We start from the raw sequence: 19,685 nt of genomic DNA on the forward strand, positions 1-19,685 counted from the left end.
GGCGCCCTCTGACTCGCCCCGGCGAGGCTGCCGAGAGCCGGAGCGACTCGAGTGGGCAGCGCCGCGGTTCGGCTCTTTGGCCCCTTCCGCGGGGGGCAGCCGGGGAGCAGCACCGTTCCTGGCGTCGCCGGCTGTTGGCCCCGGTGACGACTGTCCCGTCCTTTGTCCCCGGGGCAGCCCCGGAACGCTCCGGGCCCCGAAGCCCGCAAAGGCCGCTCGTAAGAAGGCTGCTTGCCCAGCGCTCCGGGCGTCAGGGGCTGCCCGGCCCCACCAGGTGGAATGTGGAGGGGGCTGCCCGCAACCTTCAGAAAGCCTCCTGGAAAAGCCCCCGGAAGATCCTCGGAGATCAGCCTCGGGGCTGCTGCCCTCCCCTCCCGGGCTCCCTCCCGGCCCGAGCCCAGGCTCTCCTTGGGAGGCGGCTGATATTCCCTGCAAGGCCTGAAGGCCACAAGCGGGGTGGGGATGGGGGTCAGCAGGCAAGTCAAGGCAGAAGCGCGGAGGCTCCCTAGACAAACATGCCCTCAAAGCAGCCTGTAAGTGATAATGAGTTTATTAACGATGCAACAGGTCGGGTGCCCCCTGGATGCTCGGGGGAGTCCGTGTGGCCTGCTTGTAGTGCCCTCGGCTCCCAGAAAGACCAGTGGGCTACCTGTGGTTGGTCAGAGCCCCCCAACTGCGTCACCTCCCCCCGCCGGGTCTGCCTTGGCCTGCCCTCAGGGCTCCGTACAGCTCAGTAACAGCAAGATGGCGTTTATTAAGTAAGTGGGGCTGGGCAGTGAGGAACAGTCTATATATTTAATGTCTAGAAAGGTATCTGTCCGGGCCTCGGTGGGCCATCTCTCTGCTGCGCCTGCCCTCTTCCTGGCGGAGGGTCCGGGGCTAGTGGTGGCTGGCAACGTGTTGCAGGTAGGGCTGCAGCTGGTGGCGGTTCCGGGGGGCGTGCAGCACGGCCTTGAGTGGGACTCTTTCCATGCCGTGTTCGGCCAGCCAGTCCTCACTGGGCAGCCAGGGGTTTGGCCCGGGCAGCGGCACGGCCGGTTCAAAGACCTCTGACTGCCCGTGCTGCCAAAGAGAAACAGAGCATTACTGGGGGAGGGGGCCCAGGGAGGGGCTGAAGTGCTCTGGGCAAGGCAGAGGGGTAGCGGGGGTGTGTGTGTGTGTGTGCTTGGGTTCCCGGAAGAGTGTTTGCATCATTTTCCTCCTCTTCACCCTCCTGGCAAGATTGACTGGGCCGCCCCTTACTGGGTTTCTACCCACCCCCACCCCCTCTGCAAACTGGGGAAGGCTGGGCTGGGCTGCTGGGAAGCGGACACTGTGCCAGGCTCCATGGAAGGTGAGAGCTACAAGGGCCATGGATGGGGGGGGCATGAACAGTCCAACAAAAGACCCCCCCCAGGGTACTCATGGTATGTTCCTTTTCTCCGAGGTGGGTGTCCTTGCTGAGCCCCCTGAATGTGCAGATTCCATGGCCGCCAGTGCCGCTGCTGCTCCCGTAACTCCCTGCAAGCCCACTGGGGGGGGGAGGGGGAGGCCGACTGGCCCCTGGACCTGCCAGGATGGGAAGGGGCTGTGCTTTCTTCCCCAGAGATGCTGCTCAGGAGGGGTGCGAGCCCTGCGAAAGCTCCGCTGTGGACTGGGGCTACTGAGGCAGCTTCCCGGGGGACCTAGGAGACAGGAGAGAGCCAACCCCCAGAGTGACAACAGTATTGGGGTGGGGGTGGGGTCTGACTCAGTCCTCCTCCGAGGCCCCATTCATGCCAGCTCAGCCATTGCCTACCCTCCCCTGTTATGCCACCCGTCAGCTCAGGGGGCTCTTTCTACGCTTTGCTGTTTCATGGAGTCCAGCCCCCTGCCTGACGGGTGGCCTCCTTTGACCGTCCTGGTTACCTGTGTGGTGGGTGAGAGGACCAGGCCTTTGGGGTAACTCGCCTCCTCCCGGGCACCAGATTCTGGCAAGGAAGCGGCGCTGGCATTGCTCTCCTTCTCCCAGCCGGGGGGGTCTTCCGGGGTGTACTGCCCCAGAAGAATCAGGTTCTCAAAGCTGGGGTCTGGCTTCATGTGGCGAGAAGCCTTGTGGTGCCTGGGGCTGCCGGGCCGGCTTCGGTAGTAGGCCGGGATGGGCTCCTGCTGGGCCTGCTCATGGTGTAGCCGGAGACTCTGGTGGGCCACTCTGTGCCGGTTGGCCACTGCCTCGGCCGGGTCCGGGAGGGGATCGTAGCCTCCCCCGCTGGGCCCTTCGCCCCACACCTTTAGGGGCACCTCCCGGTTGGCTTCGGCAATGCTGAGCTCGTCCATTTGGCTGGTGGTGCCCTGGAGACCGTGGGCGCTTTCCTCCCGGCTATAGAAGCGGTCCTCGTCCATGGCACTGTAATGTTGCAATTCCTCCTGGGAAGCCTTGCCGTGGCTGGGCAGTGACTCCCGGAGGCTCCTCAGGCAGAACTGGTAGTACTGGGTGAGGTCGTAGTTCTGCTTCAGGGGTTGGGTGGAAATATAGGGGTGTTTCAGGCCTGCACTGGGGGTGATGCGCTCGTGAGAGTCCCAGGTCAGCATGCGTTTGATGAGCTCCACCATGCTCCGGAGGTCAAAGTATTCAGCCAGGGCTTCCGTGTCCGGGTAGATCATCTTGTGGACATTCACCGTCTCCATCTGGTCCAGGGACTTGAGCACGTACTTTCTCCTCTCCACAGACTTCACTTTGGTGTCAGCCAGGTACTCCGCCGGGGTTTTCAGCTGCCAGGAGTTCACCACCTCGGGGTGCTGGCTCCTCTTAAAGAAGAGGTGGGCCTTTCGGGCTGCATTCAGGAGGGCGGGCCTGGGCATGCCTTGGGTCTCGCAGATGTACCGGATCTGGTCGTACTCATTGTTGCCGGGGTAGAGGGGCCAGCCGAGGTGCAGCTCTGCCATCACGCAGCCCAGGGACCACATGTCCAGCTTCTCGCAGAACGGCAGCCCCAGCAAGATTTCTGGGGCCCGGTAGAATCGGGACTGGATGTAAGGCTCTTTGACGTAGCGCACTTCGTTGAAGATGCTGGCCGATCCAAAATCAATCACCTTGACCCGGAAAGGGTACCTCACCTGGTCCACCAGCATGATGTTCTCCGGCTTTAGATCAGCATGGATGATTGACAGCTCTTTCAACTTGGCCAGGGCTCTCAGCACCTGCATGGTCACTGTGCGGATGTGCCGGACCGGCAACGAGGAGAAGTTGTGCTCTTTCTGGAAGTCGAAGAGGTTTTGCTCCAGGAGCTCAAAGACTAGGTAGAACTTGAGCTCGTCGTGGAAGAACTCGTGGAACTGGACAATGTGAGACTCCTCGGAGTCCACCTCGGACATGGTCTGCAGCAGCTTCAACTCGTTCTTGATGATCCGGCTGCGGTAGGAGTCATTCTTCAGGATTTTTATGGCAACCATCTCCCCAGTGCTCCGTTTCCAGCTCTTCACAACCTCCCCAAACGTGCCCTTCCCCAGAATCTCAAAGACGTCATAGAAATCGGACTCCGACTCGATTGTGACCATTGTCCTGGGCTTGCCCAAGCTCAGAAAGACGGGTGCAAAGTGGCTTCTTGCAAAGAGAGGTCCGGCCGCCGCGGAGCAAAGAGAATCCCAGCCTCCTCCGGAACAGGAGGTGATGCAACAGTTAGCCAGGTTCCAGAGTTGCCAGGCAAAGAAAGTTCTGTTATGGAGGCAGGGAGCCCACTCCCCCTGGGGTCTTCAACAGCCCCTTCTCCGGGAGGAGGGGCTGCTCCAGGGGAGGAAGGCCCCCAGGAACAGCTCTGCAGGGCCAGCCAAAGGGTTGCTTTTAGCCAAGGGCGAGTACTGCAGATGGATGGGTTTGAAGAGGCGTTTGCAACGTGGAATGGACATTCCGTGGTGAGTGGAGGGGTGTGGCTCTCTCAGAGGAACCCCTTTCACCCCTCACTCCGTCCTTACGTTGAGTGTGCCTTGAGTGAAGGACCAGCAAAGGCTCTTTCTTCCCTGGAGCGTGTGCAACTGCTCAATCCTAGATTCTTAACGTGGCCTCGTGTTCAGAGGATTTGGCCTAATCAGTTTGATAGTGTCATGCCCCTGGTGGAGATTGACTCTGAGCAGTCAGAGGAGGACCCAGGCCCATCCATCCTAGGACGCGCAGGGAGGAGACGATCAGGGTAAAAGGTGGTCTACTCGGGAGGAGAGGGCCATGATCCTCTTCATGGGTTGTAGGTGTGAGATCTGCATAAGAGTTTGGACCTGTGTGCTAACAGACGCTGGAGACAATTTAGTGTTTTATTCCTAAAGAAAGTTTATCTCGGTTGGCGTTCTTCCAATGGACAGTACCTGGTTATCTTCCTGAAGTTGGCAATTATCTATCCTGGTCTGTTGTGAAACTTTATTCAGTGCAGTTTGTTTTTGGTTTTTGCTTCATTATTGGCTCTTTGAATTTGAACTGTGTTTCTTTCCTTTGAAATGCTGTTTTGAAAATAGTTTACTCCTCCACTGTGAAAATTAAACAGTGAAGGCAAGTTGAAGGCATTAAAGGATTTTTAGTTACGTTTTGGGTTTTGTTGTATTTCTGATATACTCTGGGTCATCACAGATAATTAATAATTTAACTAGGCAGAACTCTATAGGAGTACCACACCAGTGGTGGGATTCAATCTTTTTCAGTACCGGTTCTGTGGGTGTGGCTTGGTGGGCCTGGCAGGGGAAGGAGGCTGTAAAATATCTCCAGTCAGAGGCGGGATTGGCCGAAGTACTCAAAATTTCCACTACCGGTTCTCCAGAACTGGTCAGAACTTGCTGAATCCCACCTCTGTGTAACCACAGAGCATCTTCTTCCAGTGTCCCCCAGGAGAGGATCCCCTCTGTAAAACAAGCTGGCTGTAAAGGAGCACCACAGCTGCCTGCAGGTTCTCCCTGAAGGCCAATAGCGGGGAAATGGTTGCGGAGAGAAAGGACTTTGTAAGGACCTGTTTGTTCTGAAGCCCCGTGGCAGCTCCTCCAAAGGCAGCACCAAATACCCTGAAGGGGGCAGGAAGCCTCCTTGGGGTTAGGTTCTTGCCCCCCAGGTCAGTTCTAAAGGCACCTGCGGCCAGGTATTTGCCGGCTCCTCACCAGGACAAGAAGTCCCAGGAAAGAAGCTTTGTTTGGCCTGAGGCTAGCCAAGCCAGCTTGCTGACAGGTATCAGTCTTGGGACCCTATAAAGGTAGATTTATTACGCAGGTGCTTTTGTGGATCGCTGCACATGGCCCCAGATGCCCAAAAGCCCAAGAAAGAGCTGTTGCTCTTCTCTCGCTCCTCTGCAAAGCTGCCTCCCAAAACCATATTCTAACATTGGCTTCCTTCTCTGAGAATGCCCGGCAGAGATGCCCTTCTGGAGGGCCTGGTTTCTGCTGTTTAGGTGGTGATGGCATTTCGGGCATAGGAGGAGTTTGCTTTGGAGTTGGCTCCCTTCAGGTCCCCAGCAGCAGGTGACCGGCACAAGGGCAGAACAAGCCAGGATCTCTGGGTATGAAGTCCCACCTTCAGAGTGAAGCAAAAGGGAAGAGGAGGATTGCAGGGGCTGCTGAGTCCTTGGCTAGTTTGACTGTTGGCTGGATCTGTGCGGAGCTGAAGAAAAGCAATGCCCAAAAACGAAACATGATGCAAATGGAATGGAATTAGTTCACACATTACTTTTTATTCAAACCCAGGGTAGAAAACAAGCAGCAGTGGTAGAAGAGGATGAGATAGCGTGACTTCTTTTAAACATTTTAGAAAAGGTCAGTTTATAATCTGGGAAAGAAGCAGTTATCAGATCTTTTAGTTTTTTTTTAATGCCACTTCAGAAGGCCACATTGGTTAAACATTAGAATAAAAGATTTCTGTACATTCGGAACACATGGAATAATTGAGGGCAGTTTAGGGGGCCTCTCTCTCTTCTCAGATGGGGCAAAATTATTCATCTTTCCCAGTTTCCCAGGGCCCCCCTTGGGGCCACCGTGGGCTATTCCCAGGTTGTACCTTTGGACACGAAAACCACAGGGTGGGGGGGCGGGGGGGGGGTCCGAAGCGAAGGCAGTGGAAGCAGCCTCCCCTGGGTGGCCCTTTTGCCTGCGCAGGCTCAGCCGCCTCCTCCCGCAGGCAGGTCTCCCACCAGCCCTCCAGGTGAGGGGCAGCCCCTTGTCTGCAGCACCAGCGTGAGTGAGACCTGCCTTGCCCCTGAGCGCTGTCACCTGCCCTGACGGTCCCTTCTGTGAACCCCACGGAACAGTCCCAGCTGCTTTCCCTCTCAAAGCTTCTGCCACCCCCCAATTCTCAAGGACAGAGTTAGTGTTATCAAAGGAGCTGGGAGCTGGCTTCTATGGGAAGAGACGGTAAGCCCTTTGTCCCAAATGCAATCTGTGCCTGGGAGGCAGCGGGCAGCGCCCTACGAGCTTGCCCGGTCTGCAGCATCCCTTTCCGGACTGGCTTCCTCTTTTAGGCACAGCCGGGGCTCCCTTCCCTCCAGTCTGCCTTGCAGCAGAGGAGGGCCGCAGTGGAGGGGCAGTTAAAAAAGAAAGGCCAACAGAGAGGCGGCTCTCCGCCTGTGCCAGCCAGCCAGCCAGCCCTCCCCTGGCCAAGGCCTGTCTCTCCCCCCACCCCCCCACCCCTGCAGTTAGTGCTGAACTTTACATGGTGGGAGCCAGGCTGGGGAGCACCTTCATTCAGACCCTCCTTTTCTAGGGGCTTCCTGGGTGGGGGCTCCCTCCTCAGAACCACTCTCTACAGAGAAAGCGACAGCAGGCAGCCTGAAGTTGCCCCCCCCCCTGGTCCTGCTGGTGCTTGGAGATCTCCAGCACCTCTTGGGATCTGGAGCTTAACGCCAGTTTTGGAAACCTGAACTTGCTGGACGGCTCCCCTTTAGTGGCTGTTTTCAAAGGTGCCACCCCCACTTGGAGCCCAGGTGCACTTACAGCCTCGGGGGCCAACTCCCCGTTGTGCTTCTTGAAGCCGGAGAGTGCGACCCTGGGGGGCTTGAATTTGGCAGCCTTGAGGGCCATGGCAATGGTGGCACCGCGGTGGGTTCCCTCCTTGACCTCGTCTGCCTTCACCAGCTTGAGGCTCAGCTCTGGGTCAGTCTCGGCCCCCTTAGAGGGAGACAGGAGTTCCACCTGGGGCAGTGGGATCTTCCCCAACTTACTTGCCCCATCCTGGAGGAGCCCCTCTCCCCTCTCTCCCCGGAGCTGAGCGGCTCCTTCAACCTTGGAGAAGCCTAGCTTGGGCACCGTCAGCCTGGAGGAAGCCCCCTCCGCTTCCCCATGGAATTCGGCAGCTCCCTTGGGCCTGGAGAGGGAGACCCCGAAGGGGTCCTCAGCTTGAGTTTGGCAGCCTTGGCCTGGTCCTCCTCTTCTCTCACCAAGAGCCCAGCAGGCCCTTCCGCCTCCTTGGGCCTCCCCAGGGCCAGGAGGCCCCCCCTGGCTTCTGGCTCCTGTCCCCCAAGGCCTTCGGGAGCCTCCAGCCCCACCCTGGGCAGGAAGAGGCCAAACGTGGGGATCCTCACCCTGTGCCGCTTCCTTGCGTCCGAGTGGCCATCTGTCTGCTTCCAGCCCTCCCTGCCTGTGCCTTCCAGGTCCAAGGAGTCCCTCTGCCGGGTGTGGGGGCCCCCCACCTCATCTTCAGCTTGGGCTTTGAGACCTGGAGCAGAAATTTCAAGCCAGGGGCCTTAAAAACCGATTTCTTCCCCTCTGGCTCTCCCCACCCTCACCCCGCTGGCTTGGAGAAGTGGCACGCTCTGTGCCCCATTTGGTGGCTTCTGGCCCGCACACCGTGATACCGATTTTGGGCATCTTCAGCATGCCCTCCAGCCCCCCCTCCAAGTCTGTCGCCCCTGCCGCCTCGGCCTCCTCTCCCCTCTCCTGATCCCCAGAGAAGCTGACATCGGGCAAAGCAATCTGGGGCACCCTGAAGGCCTCGGCGGGGGCGCAGAGGGGCTGGGTATCCAGGCTCACCTCGGCCTCTGGCTTGGAGACCCTGGGGGACGGGAGCTTCAGCCTGACTCTGCTTTCCTCTCTTCCCATCCCAGCTTCTGTTTCCAGCTTGCCCAGGCCAAGAGGCAGAGTGGGCACCCTTAGCCGGCCCTCTTTTGCCCCCATTTCAGAGCCCAAGACCTCTGTGCTTCCGCTGAATTTGGGAGGCTTCAACTCCAGTTGGAGAACCCGGGTCAAATCCTCCTGGCCCTGCCCATCTCCTGGTGAGCCAGAGGCCCCAAATTTGGGCCACTTCACGGAAGGTGTGCCTGCTGTGACCTTGGGCACCACCCCTCCCCCATCCAAACCCACATCAAGCTCCAGCTCAGGAGCCTTCACTTTTAGGGTGCTGAGTTTCGGCAGCCCCATTGAAGGTATCTTGAACTTTGCTTCTGGCCCTTCCAGGTCAAGATCCACCTTGGCCGGAGGCAGCTCCACCTCTGGCAGCCAGGCCTTGGGCAAGGAAATGTCCACTTTGGGCAGCCGTACCTTGGTGCCCAGGGCAGAGGCTTCAGCTGCCCCTCCTAGGCCTTTCTCTCCTTCCTTCCCCAGCAGTTGCACAGCCGCCTCTGCCTCTTCCTCCTGGCCCTTCCCAAGTTTTGCCAGTTCCACCTTGGGCAGCTTGACCTTGGGCCCTGTGCCAGGGGCTGCCTGGAGAACGCCCTCTTCTTTCCCAGCCATGGGCAAGGCGATGCCCAGCTCTAGTGTAGGGGCAGACACCTGGATTGAAGGTGCTTGGGGCCCCTGGAGCCCCCCCTCCTGCTGCTGGAACTCGGCCACGGCTGTGTCTCCTGCCGGTCTCTCCGCAGCCGCCTCCTCTTCAGCTTTGGAACCAGGCCCAGCAATCTCCACTGATGGCACCTGAACCCTGAACCCAGGACTCTCCGGCTCTGGGATCAGCCCTGTCTCGGCTCTGGGGGCAAGCCTCGGCAACTCCACCTGCGGGAGGACCTTCTCATCCTGTTCTGGAGCTGGAAGGTGGACCTTCAGAGAGGAAAGCTTCAGCTGGGGCATCTTCCCAAATGGGCCTTTGGGCTTCTCCTTTGGACTCCCAGGGGCCGCCTTGCCTTTGGTCTCCACGTCTCTTCTCATGAGGCCAAACGAAGCTATCCGGAACCTGGAGGCTTTGGCCTCCTTCTCCAGCCTCCTGGGGTCCGGCTGCCCTGTCAAGCCCTCCTTGCCGTCTTGCCACTTGACCTCCCCGCTCTCTAGGGCACCCCACGCTTCCTCCCGGCCTTTGCCCCCAAAGCTCGGGAGAGAGAGTTTTAGCCCTTTGAACTCGACACCGAGGGGTTCAGGAGAGGCTCCCCCTGTTTCCGTCAGACCCTCCTTCCGTGCCTTGCGGGCGGCCAATGTCCACCTCCACCGTGGGCAGCTTCATTCTGCTCTCTGTAGTTTTGCCAAGCCTTTCCTTGGGCGCTTCCCCTTCAACCTCAAGGGCTAATTTGGCACCTTCTGCCTCTGCTTCCCATTTTGATTTGGGGAAGTAGATCCCAAACTTGGGCAATTTCAGCTTTGAACCCAGGTCGGCAGCTTCTCTGCCCTCCACTCCAGACACCGAAACTTCTGGGCTCATTTTGCTCCAGACTTTGGGGCCCAAAATGCTGAATTTGGACAGGGCGAATCGAGATGTTTTCCCCTTGGCTTGATTCTCTGTTGTCATCTCTGGGAGACCGATTGGTGGGATCTCTACAGTGGGCAGCTTCGTCTTGGCTCCTTCCAGGTCCGTCTTTGGCCCTTCGGCGTCTGCTGGCTGCTTCTCAAAGGCCAGGTCCACCTTCGGGAATTTGGCCACCATCCCAGCGAGAGCCGGCCCTTCGATGCTCCTCATCCCTGGCTCAAGCCCAGGCTGGCTGACCGCCCCCTTCGGGAGACTGATTTCTACCTGGAGGTCTTTGCTCGGGGCCCATCGGGTGACCTCCTGGGCTTTAGGTCCCTGCTCAGAAAGGTCCCTTTCATGCTTCATCAAATCCAGCTCCACCCCAACTTTTGGCAGCTGAATGTCCAGCACAGGCACAGTTGCAGGTGGAAAGCTCAGTGGGGCTGGAGAAGTGGTCACCTCAACCTCTGGCTTCTCAACAGAGATGCCCAGTTCGGGCCTTGGCACCTTCGGAAGTTGCACGCCTGGCACCTTCATTGCCAGCAAGAAAACATCCCCCCCCCTTGGGGAGGCTGACTTTCATTCCCGGGTCTCCTTCTGGTTTCGGCATTTTGACTTGGACTGGAGGTGGGGAGGGGGCTGGCTTGACAGGGAAGTCAAATTTTGGGAGGGATATTTGAGGCACCTGAAACTTAATTCCAGCCCCTTCGGCAGCCTCTTTGGGTTTTGCCCTTCCAGAAGAGGCGGCTGGTTCTCCCATGGCCTTGCAAAGGTGGATATCCTGGACTTTGGGGGCAGAGATGTCAAGAGAGGGCACCCTCACCTCAGGTAGCTTCACCTGAGAAGCCCCTGCCGCTCCCGCTGCCTCTTGGCTCTCCAAAGGGTGCTCCCTCAGGGAAATCTCCAGGCCAGGCAGCTGAATGGGGGAGCCCTTCGCCTTGTCCGCCTTGGGGCTCCCCGGTTTCCCCAGGCTGGCTTCCGCCTGGGGCAGTTTGCCTGCCCCTCCCAGCTGGGGTAGGCTGACCAAGGAGATCCCCCTGAGACTTCAGGGCTTTCCATGCCTGGCTTCCCCTTCTTGGGAAAGGGGAGCTCCAGAGAAGGCATTGCCCCTGCTGGTCTCGGCTGGTCCTCCAAAACCTTTTCCCTACTTTTCCCCCAAGGCCATTTCCAGGGCAGGCGCCTTCATCAAAGGCAGCTTCAGTTCCGCTTCCTCGGCAGAGACCCCAAAGTTGGGGACCTTGACTCTGAACCCCCCCCTTTTAGGGGCAGCCTCTGGGGCCGCGGCACACTCCAACCTGGGCAGGGCCAAGTCTACGTCCACCTTGGGCGCTGCCACTTCGGCTGCAGGGAGCTTCAGCCCGGCCTGGAGAAGACCTGGGGGGGGTCTTCAGCGCACTGGCACTTCCTTTGGGCAGGGCAGCCTCCACTTTGGGCCACCCGAGCCGAGATGCTGAGCCCAGGAGGCTCTGGCCTTTGGGCCCGGCCTCGAGAGACTCCTCCTCCTCCTCCTCAGCCCCCACCTTAGGCAGAGGGAGAGCCAACGCTACTTGCGGGGCTTGGAATCCCCTTTCCCTTTCCTCCCCAGCTTCTTCCTTGGGCTTCTTTGCTCTGGAAAAAGGCAGGGTGAATCGGAACGTCTTCTCCTCCCCTCCTCCTCCCCCCCTGCCTGCCTCCTTCAGGGCCAGACCAATATGGGGCAGGCCCATGGCAAGGCGGGCCTCGGCTGCAACGGCGTCCTTGACCTTCAGGCGGGGGAACTTCAGTCGGTGTCGCTTTGTCTCCAAGGAGGACAACTTCCGCGAAACGCCTGGGCTCGCTTCAGCCACGGCCACCTCTCCAGCGCTCCTGGCCTTGCGCAGCTTGGAGAAGGTGGGGAAGGAGAACTCCACGTCAACTGGGGCCACCTCAGGCTTCCCGGCTGCCGGGCTCTGTGCCACTATCCTCTTCTTCTTCTTCTTCTTTTTCCTTTTCAGGGAGGAGAGACCCTGGATGTTCTGGGGAGAGAAGAAGCAAGGGGGTCGGTGAGCCTCCCTGGCCAAGAGACCTCGGGCTGCTTCTCCTACGCAGATCTCCGCGGTCCCTGGCAGCGCTCCTGCATCTCAGGGTCTGGTAGAAAAACAGCCCCATTCCCACAGCTCTGCTGCCTTTACAACTAACGGGGAAGGGCAGGGGCTTCCGGGCTCTCTCTTCTCAACATCAGCCCCTCTCTAGGCCCTCTCGATCTTCCCTATGATGCAGGGGGACTCCAGGGACAAAACGGGGGAGGGACGACGGCCCAACCGATCTTTCTGAACAGATCGTAGGAAGCAGGAAGGTTAGGAAGCAAGCAGAAAATTGCAGGCTGTTGGGAAGGGAAATGAACAAACATCCTGCCTCAAGTGAGCAGATCGGTCTCATCGCCCTCCAGAAACCGACCGGGGCACCTGAAGAGGAGCCTGCGAGGGCCAATTCTGATTTAGACCCACTCCATAAGGGGGCAGAAGAAGCCCCTCCTCCTGGCTCCAGTGGTGTACGGTACAAGTGGGAGAAAAAAGCAGCAGGATTGATTCTGGATTCCATTAAAAATACAGCTTGCATTTTAGATGCGGCCACTGCTGGAATTGCCCTTTAAGGGATTTCTTAGTTCTGCAGTAAACTAACTGACCAGAAATCTCCCTTCTCGGATGACTGGGAGATTCCCAGTTCTTGTATCAGCCAAGAGAAGCCCAACCACTTCCCCGTTTCTCCTCTGAACTTGTGCTCAGACAGCAGCAGCCTCTGAGGACAATGGGCGGCTCTCCCCCTCAGCCTCGGTTTGGTGCTGCTGCCTGCCCTCCCTGGGCGGCAGAGCCTGGGTTCCCAGAGGGCAGAGACCCAGGGCTGCCAGAGTCACCTACCAGCTTGGCAAGCTTGGCTTTGGGGCCTCTCACTTCAAAGACGGTGGCTCCGGGCTGGCGAGAGACATCTGCGCTGGGAACCACCCGCTTCAGGCAGAAGGAGATTTTGTATGGTTCGGCACACTTGAGGATCTGCAGGGCGTCTTCATACTTGATGTTGTCAAAGTAAACTCTGGCACTCAGGAGCTGATCCCCTGCAAGTGGCAAGACGGGGGAGGGAGGATGTTAAGGGCATCGCGGCAGGCTGGTTCCCAAGACCTCTGGCCACCAGGCAGCCTTGGTCAAGGGCACAAATGCTCCCTTTGAAATTCTTCCACAAATGCAGCCTTTGAAGCCACAAGAGCAGAAAGCTCTGGGCCCTCCAAAGCAGCCAGACGAGGCAGTGCCCTATCTTGTCCTTCCAGGCCTGTTGCCAGTCTCTACCCACCTGAATTGGGCCCTTCTGGATCAATCCTAATATAAAATATAAAACCAAATAACGGGAAAAATAGGGAAGGTAAAGGGGAAGAGAAGAGTGTAGGAGTTTTGATGTTATGTATGTTGATGGCAGCAAAATCACTTTATGCACAAAAATGGAAGGAGCTTCAATCCCCTCAATGGAGGAAGGGCTGCAAAAGCTGTTGGAGTTAGCAGAGACGGTGAAACTGACGGCTTTGATAAGAGACAAAAACACTTTTGCTTCTACTTGGAAACCGCTTCTGGACTTTGTGCTTGAGGTGGGGGGGAAAATGAAACTTTGATTTTGGGCTACGTTGAGTATCTGTTGTGATAGAAATGGCTAGTGTATACCTCAACAAAAGTCAAAAAGTGGAGGTTTGGTATTACTTCTTACTCTACCGCACCAAAGGGAGTTGGAAGCCAACGCCTTTCCTTTCCTTTTCCCTTCTTTACACTTTTCCTATTATTTGCTTTTGTATTTTTGTATTTTATATTATCGACCCATAAAAGGGATTGATCTGAGTTGGGCCCTTCTGGATTGCTCACCTTCCTGGAGGCTCAGCACTCGCGCAGCCGGAGAGTCCTTGAGCACGTCCTTCACAAAAAGGCCGGCCTTGCCTCCACCGGCCACGCTCAGCCCCCTGGCCCCAGCTCCGGCCTCCGTCTCCACGACCATCTCCAGCAGCTCAGAGGCCGCGATGGTCTTCTGCAGAGAAAGAAGAATCCGTCCATCCACCCATTCTTTGCCTCTGGCTTCCTGGCACGGTCGGGGGGGGGGGGCGTTCTCTACTAAATTCGCCCCGTGATAAAGACTGGCTGTTCTGGGGACTCTCCTCACAAGGCTGCCTGTCCAACCAGGCAAGGCAAGGAGTGGCAGGGTGGAGGGCAGGAGGGTCCATTAGGGACGTGTGTGCAGGTGGCGCGCCCGCCTGATAGCAGTTGCCAAGCTGTATTTGCCCCAGGAAGCGGAGCCTTCTCCTGCCAAAGCTGGCTCCCCTCTTCTGCCAGGTACACCTGCCCAACCCAGGGAGAGCAGGTCAAACTTGCCAAAGCCCCCTGCAGGAGCCCTCTCTGACCTCGGCTTCCTTTGCTCGGCTGAGCTGGGGCTCTCTGGGGTTCGTGCCTAGCTTTCAAGGCAAGGCGATCCTAGAGCCCCCCCCCTCCCCCTTCAGCGATCCCTTCCTGGAGCCATTGAAGCTCTGCTCACCTCCATTGCAATGAATTGTGCTGTCATCTTGGGGGGGCAGGTAGCAGAAGGTTGTGCCCCTCCACTTCAGGACCTCCTCCCTGGTTGGTGATTCCTCCGGAGGGCCCCTTCAGCCCCACAGGAAGCTTCTCTTGGCAGGCCTGGAAGAGGATGCAGAGTCTGTGGGCTGCAGAGGTGGGTGCATCGGCCATGGTCCCTGTGAGGGTGCTGAGACACCCTGAGGATCTCCTCTGCCCTCCACTAGAACAATGATGCTTGAGCTTCAAGAATCGCCCCAAGGTAGTCCTGGCTCTCCCCCCCGCCTCCTTCACCTGCATGAGAGACCCCCTTGGAACAAATCCCTCCCCCAAGGCCTTCAGTGTGGGCCCAGGAGTGTAGCAGGCAGCACATCCCTCTGCCCCCCCCCCCCACTTAGGAACAGGGAGCAAAAGCATGACTGGAGGGAGGAGCTCAAACCTTCTCCCCCTCAGTTGCAGGTGGGTAGTCATGGAGTATGCTCCTCGCCCTCCTGCAGGCACCTACTCGCCCCAGTCCAGTCCAGCCTTGGCCGTTTTTCCAGGAGGAGGAAAACGTCTCGGACTTTGCTGGGGGGGGGGTACGGAAGGGCACCCGAAGCCCAGAGGCAAAGGAGCTTCCCTGGGCAGGAAGGCCGGCCGCAAGGAAGCTGAATACCGGGCTGCTGTGACTCCTTGTGCCCCTCCAGGAAGCCCAGGTCCAGCTCCCATCAGCCAGGAAGGGGGCAGATACCGGTGGCCACATTCAGAGCCCCTGCACAACTGCTGCTGTCAGTAATGCTCCCCACAGCTGAATGCAGCCTGTCCTTTCCCTGGTCGGCTTCTGCCCCCACCCTCAACGTGGCCTTGTTCTGTTCTGGTTTTGGACAGGTGGGCAGGCAGAGCAAACCCCGTCCAAGATTCCTTTGCTTAGAAAGACTCCAAAGGCATCTGCCAGCCACAGAGTTCCTGCCCAGGTGGGAAGGGAAGGAGGGAAGCAGGCGGTGGGGGGGGGGGGGCAGGACTGCTGAGAGGCAGATTTAAAAGGGGGGCAGCAGGTCCCATTCAGCCAGTGTGTCTGGCAGGGATCCACCCCGGAACCAGTTTTCCAAAAGGGCCCTGGTTGCTGGGCAGCTTTCCAGGCCTGAGTGAGACCTCCGTTGCCATCTGAGAAGTGGGTAGGGCTCTTCAGAGACACAGCAAACCTGGACCCCGAAGCCTCCCGTGAGACTCAGCCCAGGGGTAATTCCCCCTTTCCTTGAGGAGGGGAAGGCAGCAGTTGGTGCTCTCTCCCTCTCCTTTCTTTCATCAAATTTATTTTTCAAATTTATTTGCCACCAATCTCACAATTCAGGCAACTCTGCAGGATACATCAAGCTGCCTGACCTGTGGCTGTAGCCTGAGACCGGGCAATAGCAAAGCCCCCCCGGTCTGAGCTCCTGGGGAGTTGCTGGCGACAGAGACGCAGAAAGAAAACCCTCCGTGGGACTTGGCCTTCCTTTCCTGCTGGTCAGCCCTGGGTTGGGGGCTGCTCTGCTTGAAACTGGCCACAACACAGGTTCTCAGGGTCCCTTTGGGTGCAATGGCACTCTCCTTGCAGGCAAACTCTGCCCACAGCCTGGAGTTCGATCCTGACAGGGCTTGAAGTTGGCTCAGCCTTCCATCCTTCCAAGGTCAGTAGAAGGAGGACCCAGATTGTTGGGGCAAAATGCTGACATTTGTAAACAGCCCAAAGAGGGCTGTAAAGCACTGAGAAGCGGTATCTACGCTTAAGTGCTATTGTTACAGTGCTATTGCTATTCCTGGTGCAAACTATGGGCACTTATTTTAGATGTTATTTTTTATTGTTATTTAAGTTTATGTACCATCCAGAGACATTGGGAAGTATACAAATACTAATAACAATTCTCAGTTATTTTTAAATTTAGCAGCAGCCTGGGGCGGGAGGCACCTATGTATTAAGACCGCTTGTTATGCCTTTCATCTGGGCAGGGGGAGCCCATGGGAAGGCCAGCCGCCCCAGGGCCTCTGGAAAAGAGAGGCAGTTTCTGTCCCATGGACGCCTTTGGGGTCCCCCCCCCGCATCATCATCAGCTCCTTTCTTGCCTTCCAGCCCAGTCCTGGTGGGACCCATTCTGCTGTTTGGGCAGGGCATTTCATTCCCACACTGGACACTGGGGCCCACGCCACTCCATTCCCCAAAAGGTCAGGGCTCCATGCCAGGCATTCCCTGCCCGGAAAGACAAAGGGGTGCTGAGTCCCAGCCAGGCCTCTGCCATTGCCAGCATTCCAAGGAGAATTCCTCCACGCCTCTTCAGAGTCCACTAGGGATGGCGGCCCCTGAGCAGGAGCAGGGCCCAGGCGCAGTCCGAGCGGCCCCCCTCTTCTGACCAAGCAGAGGGTCAAGAGAGCCGGGCTCTGCCTCTCCCTGCTTGCCTGTGCAGTCTGCCCATGGGGCAACTCGGGGGGCCAGCCTGGGAGGACGAAGGGGACCCGTGGCAAGAGGGGAAAGGATGCAGCATACAGCCAGGAGCGTCTTCAGTCCACTGGCTCTGGACAGGCACCTGGCCTGGTGGGAAGCCCCTGGAGATGAGGGCAGTGCCCCGTGCTTCTTTGGAAGCCAGCACGCAGCCGTCAGAGGCCTGTTTCAGCAGGAGTCCAAGTTGCCTCTTTGGCAACGGCACAGTAAGTCCCTTCTACATGCTGTAGCTGACAGTCCAGGGCTGGAAGCCAAGGTTCCCCAAGCAGGGGTAGCAAATTAAAAGCGGACCCAAGGAGATGCCAGGCTGGGCCTGATGGAAGAAGTCCTTGGTCCCTGGGCCAGCCGGAGGGAGACACTGACAGGACTTGGAGCTCCCATAGTTTGAGTGGAAGAAGCAGCGGGCAGAGAGAGCCGCTCCCACTTGGGAGCAAGAGAATCGGTGGGGGGGGACTTGTTCAGTCCCTCCCCTTCACTCATGGCTGAGCAGCTGGAAGGTTGGGGAGAATGTCAGGTATTCTGTAGTCTCAGCAAAACTCGGGAGGGGGTGCAGGGCAGAACGGGGGCCGAGGCTGCAGTTAACCCAGCACAGAGATCTCAGGAAAGTGTCTCGGCCTCCTTCCTGTGGATGAGCAGCCCAGGTGCACTTCAGGCGCAGGCACCACAATCTGGCCTTGCTTGCCTGTTGTGCATTTGTGCTGGCTGCCCACCCTGCCTCGTTCACCTGCCCCTTGAAAGCAGCCTTGCCCTGGCCAGGCGGTGAGATCTGGCAGGTGCGAGGAAGAGGTTTGGCTTTGGGAGAGCAGGTCAAACTCCAGTCAAGCCAAACTGGGGGAGTGAGCACAGGAGGGGTTACACCAGCGGGTGGGGCTGAGCAGGACTTTCGAACTATGGAAACCAAGAGCAGAACCAAATGGTGACATTGGAGTCATCTCTCACCTCAGGGGTCAAGAGGAGCAAAAATGAAGCCAAGGAAAGAGAACTTTTTCCCCCTCCTCCAGGAGAGATGGCCGGTATGGAGGGTTGGGACTCTGGGCCAACTTCTCTCTCCTTCCTGCCTTCAAGGGACACGCTGGCTGCGCCTAGAGCATTCAGCTCAAGAGGAAGGAGGCTTCCGCCCTAGCATCCTGTGGCTAATTCTGGGTCTGGGTCCAGTCAAGTGGCTCCTCCTCCAAGGATGGTCCTGGTTTAAGAAGCCGCCTCTTCCCCTTCCCAGGAAAGCAGGTTGGGGGAGCAGGCGCCACACGTTCTGGAGAGGCAGCTTGAGCAAGCGCCCGGGTTGGGTCAGCCCTCGACCCCTGGCCTGAAAGGAGTCCTGTTTAGACTGAGCTGAGAAAGCCAAAGCCCTCGGGCTCCAGGGGGGGCCTCCAATGACAGGCCCAGCAGCAGGACAAGAGCTGGGCGAAGTCAGGCCCAGCACTGGGAGGCTTTACCCTCTCCCACTCTGGACCAAAGGACGACAGCTAAAAGCCCCTGGGCCCCTCCGGCTGCAGCCCTCCTGCCCGTCTGGTCCCTCCCTCCTTATCTCAGTTCTGGTCATCTGCCACGAGCCCTGCCCTCTGCCCCCATCTGAGACCCCTGTCTTGTCCTCTCCATTTTTTCCCTCCCTCCCTCCCCCGAACCAGACAGCAAACATCCTGGCAGCTTTATTTCCAGGCCGAATAGTGCCAAGACCTTTCCTCCCATTGTCTCCTGGATGACCTCCCAGCACATTCCAGGCCCTGGGCTGCCCAGGTCCAGGTAGGGGAAGCCCTGGCAAGGGCCTTGCCCAGGCCAAGTGGGCTTCCCCAAGGTCTCAGCAGCTCTCAGGAAAGGAACCGACTCCCTTCCTGAGTTGGAACACCAATTCTTACTTGCTAAAAGCTTTCCTGGGGTTCCAGAGTTCATGATCCACTCAAACAGGAAAAGCCATTTGTGCTCACTTAGGAGCTACGCTGCCATCTCTGGGAAGGGGGGTGTCTCAAGCCACCTGGACTCTTTTGCAACTCCTGGGAGCCTAGGGAAGCAGAGCCCAGGGGCCCACAGGTGAGCATAGCCAGAGGCCAAAACCTGGGGCAGCCCAACCAGGAGCAGGCCTGACCATCCTGTCCCAGCTGCTGCCAGGGGCCCTGAGATTGTCACTCCAACCAGGAGAGTGCACAGAACCACAACCTTGGCTGCCATTTGGTGCTCGTTTGGATTCTGCAGACCAGAACTGCTGCCCCAATTAAGCAAAAGATGGAAAAAGGAAAGGTATCAATCAAAGGTCGAAAAAGCCGCCTGGCACCTGACGCTGGAACCGGCGGTTCCGGGGACATTTTGCAAATTTGGAAGGAGAAAAAGCCGCCGGGCTCCAGGCTGGAGTTGGGCCAACTCAGCAAAGTCCCTTGATCCCCTCCCCCCCTCGATCCCCCCGGCGTTGGTTTTCCCTGGGCAGCGGGGCATCCAAAATTCTCTCGTAGATATCGGAGGGGAGGGGGCTGTCGGACCAACCGGGAGAAGTTGACGGTGCGTCGCCTTCTCCTGTGGCCGGGTCGGGAAGAGCGCGGAGGCTCGGAAAAAGCGGCGAGTCGAGCCTCGCCCCAGGCGGCGCCCCTTACCTTCCGCGCTCGGCCGCGTCCAGCAAGCCAGGCTTGGAAGGGGCCAAGGACGCCGAAGCTCTTCTATCCTCGCACGAGACCAGCGCGGTTCTGCAGGGCGAACCGCTCCGGTCTGTCCCGAGAGAAGCCGCCGGTTAGGGAACAGGGCAAGGCGCGAATAGCCGGCTCCCTAGGACTTACCCGAGCCAGTTCGTGCGCTCCGCTCCGCAAAGCTCTGGCTGGCGCGCTCCGGGCGCGGTCCAGCAGGAAGGGGGCGGCTCTGACCGACCCTCCATCCCGTGGGCGTCCAAGGCGGCCGCGGCGGGGCCAGGCAGGGTCTGGGCGGCGTCGAGCCTGCTCCGAGGCAGCCCCGCCCAGAGAGAGACGGTGCGACCGAAGCGCCCTTCCGACCCTCCCTCCGGCACAAAAGGCCCGTCGAGCGGGGAGGGCGGCGCGATTCACGATCTGCCAGGCGGAAGAAGCGACCAGGCGAGAGAAGGGACCAGAAAAACGTCCCCGGGGAAGGCCTGGGCACCCCTCGCTCTCCGCAAAGACATTCAGGGAATCCA

General features: G+C 58.6%; 2 protein-coding genes and 1 long non-coding RNA gene across 3 annotated transcripts; 1 reads left to right on the forward strand and 2 right to left on the reverse strand.

Moving 5' to 3' along the window:
• The first annotated feature begins 3 nt into the window (after positions 1-3).
• Positions 4-4,527, forward strand: LOC148129995 (uncharacterized). Its single transcript, XR_015750404.1, has 2 exons — positions 4-533; positions 2,688-4,527. It is a non-coding gene; the product is annotated as an uncharacterized LOC148129995 (long non-coding RNA).
• Positions 821-3,516, reverse strand: HIPK4 (homeodomain interacting protein kinase 4). The gene is made up of 3 exons (XM_087970356.1): positions 1,888-3,516; positions 1,537-1,548; positions 821-1,053 (listed from the first exon to the last, which is right to left on the reverse strand). The coding sequence occupies exons 1-3, from the start codon at positions 3,514-3,516 to the stop codon at positions 880-882; spliced, it is 1,815 nt and encodes a 604-aa protein (XP_087826482.1). The 3' UTR covers positions 821-879.
• A 1,375-nt stretch (positions 4,528-5,902) lies between the features above and the next one.
• On the reverse strand, positions 5,903-19,610 carry PRX (periaxin). Its single transcript, XM_087970358.1, is given in 13 exon segments — positions 5,903-6,764; positions 6,766-7,307; positions 7,310-7,653; positions 7,655-9,273; positions 9,275-10,123; positions 10,125-10,609; positions 10,612-10,714; positions 10,716-10,946; positions 10,948-11,559; positions 12,442-12,635; positions 13,426-13,585; positions 14,087-14,226; positions 19,318-19,610. Coding segments are annotated over 12 exon segments (5,271 nt in total). The 5' UTR covers positions 14,114-14,226; positions 19,318-19,610; the 3' UTR covers positions 5,903-6,659.
• Between the last annotated feature and the right edge of the window lie 75 nt (positions 19,611-19,685).

Source organism: Notechis scutatus, chromosome 8, assembly GCF_049901735.1.
Source record: "Notechis scutatus isolate UNSWTSFEM ecotype Mainland chromosome 8, rNotScu1.2, whole genome shotgun sequence".
NCBI lineage: Eukaryota > Metazoa > Chordata > Lepidosauria > Squamata > Elapidae > Notechis > Notechis scutatus.

Coding starts and splice junctions, on each gene's coding strand:
- HIPK4 (XM_087970356.1), bottom strand. CDS start 3,516: ATGGTCACAATCGAGTCGGAGTCCGATTTCTATGACGTCTTTGAGATT.